Consider the following 11283-nt stretch of genomic DNA (forward strand, 5'->3'; position numbering starts at 1 on the left):
AGAACGTTTTGATGCCACCTACAGGCTCTGAAGATAACTGTTAAATGGGATTCCGACTCCAATCCAAATAAAATTAAAATACAATGTATTCAAGGCAAATTAGTTGTGTTAATTTGGAATTGAGGAGTCCGTCATGCTTGCTGGTTTTTGTAAGCCAAGTGGGAACTTTAAAAAAACATAGGAACTATCATCGTGGGGCACTGGCCTTCCACCCGGACATGTGAGCGGTTGCACAGGTGCCCAGAAACGGTTTCGGCACGCCATTGTGGAAAATAGTAACTTTCACATTACTGACTCATCACTGTGAGCTTGTTTCCTTAGTTGAGTTATCCCGAGTGACAAGAAAGTGACAAAGAAGAAACTACTCCACAATGGCTACGGACTCTTGGGCACAGGCGGTGGACGAGCAAGAAGCCGCGGCGGACTCGGTAAATCTTAACTTACGCAACACGAGCTAACGTGTTGTTAGCATGTTTAAAGGATGCTTTGGCCTGTTCCATTGCTGTTGAAATGAAACTTAACTGCTCATCCTGATTTCTTAAAGTATGAACTATTAAACGACAGTGCTGACATTGAATAAAGTGCCTTTTTTGACCGACAGGTCATATAAACTTACCTACCCTGTGGTGTCTTTTTGTCGTGGAAGTAACTAGCTCGAGCAGAGATGCTGCGTGCTCAATTAGTTACTAGCTTTAGCATTTAGCTGCCTATTAAGGAAATGATGCAAGAGGCTTTAAAACAGCTCTAGTAATGGAGTAATCGTGATTGAGCAGTAGTTTGTGCCTCTTTTCTATAATGCTGTATTAACTCATAAAATGCCAGAGAGCATTTTGTTAGACAAACGACTATATGTTTATCTTTACAGATCGGTGGCCTCACATTAAAAGAGAAACCAGAGGCAAACGGTAAGTGTGTGTGCAACATTTAGTGGGTTAAATCATCCAAGCACTGGTTTTGGTTGTAAAAATAACCCTCTTTATTTTTATTTACTTTTGCAGGCACGGCAGCAATAGCAACAGACTCCAGCAGTGCAGCCGCAAAGTCGGAAGTGCAGGAAGAAAAGAAGCCTGCAGATGAAGACGACAAAGGTGGGTGGTCTGTTATATTTATACCACAACATATGTGTCCTCTGTAGATGCTGTCTGACATTCACGATTGTCTTCTAGCCTTTTTGTCTCTTCTTAAGTTGTTGGAGTAATTTCAATATATCTTGTTTTCCAGACGACAAGGCGGCGCAGTCTTTATTGAACAAGTTAATTAGAAGTAATCTAGTCAGTAACACAAATCAAGTGGAAGTTCTTCAGAAGGATCCCAACTCTCCGCTCTACTCTGTCAAGTCTTTTGAGGAGTTGCGACTGTGAGTAAATCTTGTGTTTGTCCATTCACCTCTCAATTTTTTAGAGAAACAGATATTACACTAATCCCCATAACCTGTATATATTGCAGGCGTTTTCCTTATTGTTGTCCTTTAACTGGTAGATCTTCTGGGCTACTACCCTGGAGTGTTTTTTAATGGGATGCTTACAAACCGGTTTTCCTTCAGACTTGGCTCAATGTGTATTTCCTCCTTGTGCAGCAAACCACAGCTGCTTAACGGTGTGTACGGCATGGGTTTCAACCGGCCATCCAAAATCCAGGAGACGGCCTTACCGATGATGCTGGCCGAACCGTGAGTACACGTTGCTCTAAACAATAGCGGAGTCATCTAATAAGGCTATATATCTTACAGGCTCACTGAAATAACTCAACCTAGTTCATCGCAACCCTTTCAATGAACTTTAAATTATAAGATGAACTTGCAACAGATACTTATAAATAAAACCACTAACTATTTTTGCCACATTTGCCTTTGTTCCAAGTCTTTGTGTCTTCCAGTCCACAGAATCTGATTGCCCAGTCACAGTCGGGAACAGGGAAAACAGCTGCTTTTGTCCTGGCCATGCTCAGTCATGTAGAACCCAACAACAAATATCCCCAGGTTGGTATCCCCTTTATTTAGCTATTATAGGAGATCTCTGATCGCAATCTTTACTTTTGAAACTGGTTTTTATGACATGCTTATCACAGTATGTGGTAGTGTCCCTCCCTGTAACTGCCACATGTTTTTGTATCCTTGAAAGGCCTCGCCCTTAATCCTTCCCACTCGTTTTGTTTGTCCTTCAGTGCCTGTGTGTGTCACCTACCTATGAACTGGCACTCCAGACTGGCAAGGTAATCGAGCAGATGGGAAAACAATATGAGGAGGTCAAACTCGTCTACGCCATCAGAGGAAACAAATGTAAGACTTCTCTGTTGTTTACTTTGCTACATCTACAATGGATGATCTACATTTAAAAATATATATTTTTTCCATTATTTTTTTCTTGTGTTTTAAATATTGCTGAGATCTTTTTTTAACAAGTACTTGTTTCTTGTGATTGTTCCAGTGCCACGGGGCACAAAGCTGCATGAACAGATCGTCATTGGCACGCCTGGTACCATGCTGGACTGGTGCAGTAAATTCAAGTTCATAGACCCCAAGAAGATCAAGGTGTTTGTGCTTGATGAGGCCGACGTCATGATCGCCACACAGGGTCACCAGGACCAGAGCATCCGCATCCAGAGGTCAGAAAGAAACGGGTTCATTGAGAAGAAAAAAGATCTTGGAAGATCTTGGCATACACTACTTTTTTTAGCTTGTAAATTGGATTCTCTCTTACCTGCCACTCAGGATGCTGCCTGAAAACTGCCAGATGTTACTGTTCTCCGCCACGTTTGAAGAGACTGTGTTGAACTTCGCCCAGCGCATTGTGCCTGAACCCAACATCATCAAGTTGAAGAGAGAGGAGGAGACGCTGGATACCATCAAACAGTACTATGTGCTGTGCAACAGCAGAGAGGAGAAGTTCCAAGCCCTGTGTAATATCTACGGAGCCATCACCATCGCCCAGGCCATGGTCTTCTGCCATGTGAGTTCATGCAATTTACTTTCATGGTCGCAATACATTCTCAGCTGAACCCCTAATTGTATAGGATTAAAGAAATACAGATTTTTTTTGCAAAGCTTTCTTATCTGTGTCTTCGATATGTGAGATTAGAGCTTGGCAACACTTTCAGTTTAGTTTGCTTACTTTACCAACTCTTTCAACACAGTGCCTTTGTGGGCTTGTGTTGCCAAGTTTTCACATTTGGACCTTTGTTACATTACCATTGTCGGATTATTGGCTAAGTCATTTACACACGGTTTTCTGCCTGATCTAGACAAGGAAGACTGCGGGCTGGCTGGCAGGCGAGCTGTCCAGAGAAGGCCACCAGGTGGCGCTGCTCAGCGGAGAGATGCAGGTGGAGCAGAGGGCCGCTGTCATCGATCGCTTCAGAAACGGAAAGGAGAAAGTTCTGGTCACTACAAACGTCTGTGCCCGAGGTAAAGCCATTAAAACAGGCAGAGTCTATATGAAGTGGCGTTCTCCAGAGCAGTTTTTTTACATTGAAAAGGCAATTTTTCCATATGTATTGACTTATTTGCAATTGAGATATACTGTATGTCTTAGGTGGGATGGTTAGCAGAGTGAATGTGTGAATTTACAGAGAAGCATGTATGACTCTTTTCCAGCCCGCAAAATACTAGAGGGAATGGTGAAACTACCAATTGTTTCTTATTGTTACATTAATGCAGCGTTTCTCAAGTGTGGGGCGCGCCCCACTGGTGGGGCGCAGAGATGTGATGGGTGGGTCGCAAATGGATGCGATGAACGGGAGTTTTTTGCAGTCGGGAAGAAAAGCAATGTGGAGCGACACCTCACCACTTCATAAGGAGTTTAACCGTGACACTTTTCTAAATCCCGTTTGTGTCCCCCAACTTTACACGTTTATTTTATTTTTAACGCAAGCCGTCATCGCCACGGAGGAGCACACAGCCTCTGTGTGCGAGAGCGAGAGAGAGCACACCTTTATCTATTTAATATAGCCTAGGTGTAAGAAGTCATTCCAATGTGTACTAAAGGACAGTAAAAAAAGTTTAAAAGGGGAGTGTTTAGTAAAATATGCATAAATAAAAAGAAAGAATGCTAACTAGGTAACATAAGATAAGAATAAACTAGTTTAAATGATTTGTTATTGGTTGTGATCATATTCTAAAGATGTTTGTATTATTGAAAAGTATACAGCTCCCTTTCATATGAGTGTTGAGAGCTGTATCCATAAATTCATTTTGTGCTCAAAGTGCACCAGATTGAGGCATTTAACTTCAACATTTAAAAAAATATCTTCCGGGGAGCATGCCCCCGGACCCCCCTAGAGGATGTGAGGTCCATCCCCCAATAAAGCAGGTTAAAATAAATAAATCGAATACATTTTATTTGAGTAAACACTGAAAACGGGTCCCACAGACCCAAACACCACACAAAGGTTAAAGGTAAGCATATGTTATAATGTGCTAAATATATACACTGCAAAAAAACAAAAAAAGAGGAGTAAAAGTAGCTCACGACTTGTTTTATTTTTTGAAAGTAGCTCTCATCCTAAAAAAGGGTTGGAGACCCCTGTTATAGAACGATACATTTGACAATTTGAAGCTTGGCCTACCATTTTATTTGAGCGATGAGGAACAGGTGGGGCTTGAAAAGGCCCACCTGTTCAAAGTGGGGAATGACAGAAAAAGTTTGAGAACCACTGATTTAGTGTGTGTATCTGATACAAGCAATCCTTAAGATATTACCTTATTACCAGGAGCACATGCACTGTAGTTTATTTTTAACATGGTCGAGCTTCCAGTCATACTCACTAGAGCAACAACTTTGTATAAATGCACAGATGAAAATAGTATCCAACAAATGCACTATTTCCTCTGGTCAGAGTGATGTTTGTTAATATGTACAGTGGCCAACTGCCCTTTTGGAAAAAGGACAGGAAATAAAAAGTTGGCCATATACTGGCAATCATATCAGACTTATTCAGCCAGAAATGTTTGACTCAGATGTCTGTTGCTCACCATCGGCAACAAAGCAGACGTCTCAGAATGTTAAGTGTACTTAGCATCTTTTCTTTGTTTATATCAAACCAAGTGCGTATTGCAAAAATACTTAAGGATCGGGTTAGCATAGAAAGACCACATAGATTGTGTTGGTGTCCTTTATTCTCCTTGATGTTGTTAAAGTTAAATTGAATTAAAAAATAAATTTAAAAAATCATAAAAACATGATGTGATTATCATGTATTCTCTGTTAGAAATGAATCTCCAAACTCTCTAACTACTCTTGTCTATCTCTTTGTCTGTTCCTCTCTCAGGGCTCACACCTGTTTTAATCGTCTGGACCTGCCTCCATACCCTTCATACACCATGTTGTATGAGAAACTGCTGATTGCGGTGGAGGAAACCAGCACGTTTGGCCTGGAGTGAGCCAGCAATACATTAAGAAATCAACACTGCATCCTTTTTTCTGTGTGACAATGGTTGGGCAAAAAATGTGAAGGAAAAAAAACAGCTCTTCCTTGCTGAACACGTTGTCGAGATACCTGGATTGTACTCAACAAAGTCTTTGGTCAAGTGGATGTATGTCACTGGTATGGTACTGTATCTTAGAATCTCTCACTGAGCTATGAGGAACTTTATCACAGCACCCAGCACTTAGTACACAACAGCAGGTTAACTGTTTTTCTAATCATACGATTTATAACATAAGTTCTAAAAAAAATCAAGTTAGAAAAATACCTAGTAGAAATATAGACAGAAACAAAGACAAAGATAAACTTTAAATTGAAACAGAAATAACTTCTATACGAATAATGCAATTAGTGCACATAAACAAAGCTTCAGGTTTGCCATTTTTCATGTACTAAATGAAAACTGGAGATATTCAGATACATTTATAAACATGGCCTTAAAATATGTGGTTTGAAATATAATGCAGGTTTAAAAAGCTCCTCAAATAAACAAAAACTATGGTTGCTCTGATGCCAAAGGATTAATTATGGTATGTATATTTTTATCAGGTGAGTCAAATAAGATCATATGTGTTTTATCTAGAAAGTGGTGGGCCAGTAGAAATCTGGCTGGTAATCTCAGACTGGGAAAAGGTATACAAAATTAATGGAAATTGGATTTTGTTGTGTGCCAAAAACCAGCCATTTTGAGCCCTTAGTGTTAGGGCATTAGGTAAATGATAACTAGAACTTATCAAATCAAATAGAACACTGTTTATCTGCACTTGCAAGGTGATAATGCAGACCAAAACACAGCTAACACTATCAGAATCACTATTATGTATTAGTAAAAGCAGTCAAAAATTGTTTGCAGATCATTTATACAGTCCATGGAAGATTTCTGGTAATTGATTGGAAAATAGTGCCCTAATTGAATATCCTAGCAACATGAGAGGAAATTTAGAAAATAGGATCGGCAACACTAACCAACTCTATGTCAATATTATTTAAGCCAACATACATTGAGAAATTGTGGTCCTTTTTTTAACAATGTGTTCATTAAGCTGAATGATGAGCAAAGACATGTATGAAGTGTAAAAAGTCTCTCTTTTGCTTAGAAATACATGTGATTTGGCACACTGAAACTGTGGGAAAAGAGTAATATATGGATACTACTTGGTCTAAATCAGATACAGCATACCAAAGGGATATCCAGGAAAAGCATGTTGGTGATCTTCTTAAATATCTATGGATCTCATCAGTAGTTAAAGACTGAACCAATACTGCAATAATTAATCAAGTTTGGATACCCAAGAATAACTGAATCGTCCCGGAAGGCCAAGTTCTAGACCTTAACCGTCTATCTCTATCTGGTTAAATCTGGTCCAAAGTGAGGACAGCTGCTGTGGGCTGACAACTCATGGTCCCCTCTAAATGGACAGCAATATTACTGACAAATACTGTTAGCAGTCTCTCCAGCATTCTCTCTGCTATGCTTTCAAAAACAGAGACAATGACTACATAAACAAATGGACTGTTTCTGGCTGTCAGAGTGGAATGTACATCCTTTTCGGAGAGGCTTCTACTCTTATTCAAGTCCTGACTGATAAACTTGTTCTATCTGGCTAAGTACCTCCACCATCTCGAACAAGGGACTGGTGCAAGCAGCATGTGAAGGGCCTGGGATCATTGGATCGGTTCCCTCAAACTACATGGTCCTTCTGGTATATTGTAATATGTGCATGGGCCTTGGACAGACTAGTGTACTCAATGCAATAGTTGAGACTTTTTCTCACGTATGTCCACAGTCTACCATGTTCTTTACGACAATGTTCAATTGCACTGTGCCCTCAGAAATTCCAGCTCAGTTACATCATTAGTTCAGTAATGGAACTGTGCCTCAGTTACTTACTGCCTCATATGTGGCCTCAATACTAATACTCATTAGTATTGAGCCTGAAAGTCTTGAGTTCAGATATTTGCCTTGGTTCCGTTTTCCTAATGTTTGTGCAATGTTGCCTCCTCTCACCTTTTAAACAGATGTCAGGTTCATTGGAGACACTGATTCCATTTACATCAAGTCTCTCTTTCAGATAGCATCTGTTATCACGCAAACCAACTATGAATGCAACTAACAGAGAGAAAATAATTGAAATGTTGACTTTTCAACATCTGGATAATAAGCATAAAAGCGTTCACCTCTAAAAGGCGCAAACATTATCTGTACTCCTCGAAGGTGTAACTAACAGTTTTTAAACATCAACTAGTTTCCAGGTTTAAAGGAGTTCTACTTTATGTGACGCTCCACACAGTGACGTCAAGTGTCATCACTTAAGTCAGCATTCTGTATGAAGTTTGAAAATAAATAAAATCTGGGGATGTGGAGTTAGAAACCAAACTGAGCTTAACGGAACACTAAAGTCTGTTCTTCTCTCTGCTTGAGGCTAGAGGCTTTTGGTTACATAAGCTACTCTTAGCATTTCACACCACTCTCAGGCTGAACTGTTGGCCAAGTGCTTTGGTTGTCTAACCCTAACCACACTAAGCATAGTCTATTTGCCATGACAACAATCTTCCCTAACCTTAACCATACCCTAGTTGCCATACGAGAATTTGAAACATTTTTGTCAATTAACATTATTGGGGGTCTCACAGAGTCTGATTAACAGGGTTAAGATTTGATGTCCTTAAAATGCTGTTAATAAATAGGGCTTAAAATACAGAGGTTTTAAAGCATTTTTCTGTTAGCCTTGAGAGAGATATAAAGCATCTTCTTCTACTCACCCAAAGCATGGTGGGATACACTCCAGTCCCTGACCCTGACTAGGTCGGTTAATGGAACAGGTAGATGCAACCTCTGAAAGGTTTTCCACAGGTCAACAACTGACAAAAATGTCATAACATGATCTGATTTTACTTTTTTGCTATCATTTTCATTTAAACCATCTTAATTATTTGGCTACAGAGTCTATCAAAACTTGGTAATGGGGCACAGTGGAGCAGAGGTTTAGAGCACTGGACTAGTGTAAGTACATTTTAAAATTAAAATGATTAGAATAATTTACTCTTCTGGTTAACTGTACAGGCAACCAGATCAATACTACAGTCATCCTAGGCAGTGATGAGGCCTTATCCATGCATCTCGACAAGCAAGAGGACAAGGCTGTGATTATGTTCCTCTTCTCTGTCTTCCCACCATATGCCCTGTTTATACTGTATTAAAAGGGAAAGGTCATCAACCTTCAGCTTGAAGTTTTTGTTTGATTTTTTTCTTCCATGTCACAGATGTCACACTTAGCCAGACACTTCAGGGCTGCATGTGTTTTTCTTATCTTAATGATATTGTTCTGGAAGAAGAATGGTTAACAACACTCTAATAATGCTGATGTACAACAAGTGTATTGAAAGCAGCATTTTAGAAATATTTAAGAAACGTTTTAGAGGAGTAAAGAATTGTGAGCAGCTATTTCGTATGTTTGTGTTTTCTAGCTATTTATTTGTACATTTAATTTAACAAAGGGAATATGGGAATGGTTGGATGGATGATGGCAACTTTGCTGAAGGTGACACTGAAGCATGCATGTTTTTTTGTTTCTCGTTTGTGTGTGGATTATAGCCATGCTGTAGGCTATGTACATCATGTTGAAAGGTACAGTTCTGATTTGTCTCAGAAGTGGTTAATAAATACTAAGGCTGAGCTGTCGCTCTACCGCACCCTAAAACTGTTAATGATTCTCAATAAAAAGGTCACTTTGTTACTTTGCTTCTATTGTATGAAAATATTGCACAGACTGAAAAAAAAAGACATGAACCATAGATCCCCAATATTAACAGCAGAAATTTAAAAAAGTCTTCAGCCTTGTACAGAAAATGGATATGGTCTCTATCCATTATTTATTTACTTATTTGCATTTTAAGAAATTATTCACAAAGAATATGTAACAAAATGAAAACAGATAGATACATAAATAAACTACATAACAGTTGACAAATCCGGAAGGAAACAATAATAATTCACTGCGGTCACAGAAGTGCGCACAGTGATGAGCGGGCCCCTAGGTCATCCTGACGTCAAGCAGACACGCGCGAGTCCTCCGAAATGAGCCATTTGTCATTTCTATAATTTTTTGCGTCCCAGGGTCCTTCTCAGGTCGATTAAATGGAATGATTGCGTCACTCACTTGGGTCGTTTCTCTGCGTTTAGTCCCTCCCACCAGGGAAGCATGGAGAGACGCAAGGAAACCACGAGAAGCAGGGAAATTAGTTTTAAGAGCAATGGGACGTCCTTTCTTCCGGAGCGTCACATGAAGCAACGTCCGTTTTTGATGACGCCGCACAGCTGTTCGTCTGACAGCAGCCAGCTCTGTCCCCGTTATTTTCACAAACACCCCCGCCTCTGTTAGGACACATTTACTGACACAAACATGTGTATCATCTGTTGTAGACCCAAATACATTAAATAAAATAAGAACTCATTCTCAAAAAAGATAAACGCCATTCTTAAAATGTATAAACGAAAAAAGCGATCATGAAAATGTTTCCAATAAATGAATAAAACATTTTTTGACCACTTTGTTGTTCAGATATATCACATATTTGTAACTAAATGATACATGAATTGAAACAAAACACAGTATAGACTGACGAGTGACTCTCGTGAGTTTCATGTATTTTCTTCACTCCGCTGGGAAACTGCTCTCATGTCAAGAAGCATCAGATCAGTGCATGCACTGCATCGTCCAATCAGTGAGCGATACACAGTAAGGGGCGGTACACAGTAAGGGGGCGGGGCGAGTATCTGTGGATTTCATCTGAGGATGGTCTGGTGATTCCTCGATTATCACTCCTCCATTATCACTCCTCGATCCTCCGGCAGAAATAACCGCCATGGGACGGTACTCAAGATGGCGCAGACTAATCAACTTCCGGTGATACCGAGGACCAATATATATAGAAATGAAAATAATCGACCTGAGAAGGACTCCCAGGTCCTCCGGCAGCGACCCGGAAACGGATGTCGGCGCGCCGTCTCGAAGGAAAACAAATTTCTCTAAAGGCTCGTTGAGGATCGATTATCGAGGAGGCTGTCTGGAGGAGCCGTAACCGAGGATACACTGATTTAGAGGAGAGAGGAGTCTCTCTGGAGGAGCTATAACCAAGGGTACACTGATGTATTCTCCGGAGTCGATTTCAGCCAACAGTGATGTTTAAAAGCTATTTAAGATGATCAAATGTGCATCAGACTTTCTGCCCTTTACCGTTTGTTTACGCACTAATCACATCTCCCCTGGATGTTAGGATAATTTTTTTTTTTTTTAATACAACTGCTTTCATTGTGACGCGGTGTTTACAGTAAGAACAGCTGCTGAGGCCAGTGCAGAAAGCAGAACAGTATGTATAATATATATCGCTCAATAATATATGTAACAGGCCTACATTACTGTTGAGATTTGATGGGATATATGTCCTCACTTGTATGTGGTACTGTACTGTTCCATGTGATGTGCAATGTTGTGCTTGTGCCACAGTGAGGCGCAAGGACAAGGGGTATAGGATGCATGCCTGCCTCCTATAGGCTAATCACAGCTCTTGATTGCCACGTGTGTGTGGAACCAGTTCATTCCAGTGGAGGCTGTCCCCGTGAGAGTGATGCGTGCAGCCCTTATAATAAAATATGCCAGGCTTGGCTAAATGGATTACATCTCCGTGTTTTTCTCCGAATGCAACGTTAAGCTGCAGAACTAAGCTTAACTTAACAGGTTATGGGCCCAGGAGTCGTTCGGAAGAAAAGTTTGTCGGTTTCCACCGTGTAGTAGTCGCAACACGATCGACGATAGGGAAGTTGATCGAATCGTATCGAAGCGCGATATAGCGACTCTGTTC

The 11283-nt window shown here is 40.3% G+C and overlaps 1 protein-coding gene across 1 annotated transcript in view; it reads left to right on the plus strand.

The window, feature by feature from the left end:
* Positions 1-213: 213 nt before the first annotated feature.
* LOC104958032 (ATP-dependent RNA helicase DDX19B) overlaps positions 214-11283 on the plus strand; it is a 14879-nt gene continuing 3809 nt past the window's right edge. The window contains exons 1-10 of the mRNA XM_010785728.1: positions 214-428; positions 866-905; positions 999-1088; positions 1222-1357; positions 1577-1669; positions 1876-1978; positions 2164-2278; positions 2427-2604; positions 2711-2948; positions 3241-3403. Coding sequence (XP_010784030.1) covers positions 372-428; positions 866-905; positions 999-1088; positions 1222-1357; positions 1577-1669; positions 1876-1978; positions 2164-2278; positions 2427-2604; positions 2711-2948; positions 3241-3403 — 1213 coding nt within the window. The 5' untranslated portion in view covers positions 214-371. The remainder of the gene's footprint in view (positions 429-865; positions 906-998; positions 1089-1221; positions 1358-1576; positions 1670-1875; positions 1979-2163; positions 2279-2426; positions 2605-2710; positions 2949-3240; positions 3404-11283) is intronic.

This window comes from Notothenia coriiceps, unplaced genomic scaffold (assembly GCF_000735185.1).
Source record: "Notothenia coriiceps isolate Sejong01 unplaced genomic scaffold, NC01 NC01_scaffold00028155, whole genome shotgun sequence".
Lineage (NCBI taxonomy): Eukaryota > Metazoa > Chordata > Actinopteri > Perciformes > Nototheniidae > Notothenia > Notothenia coriiceps.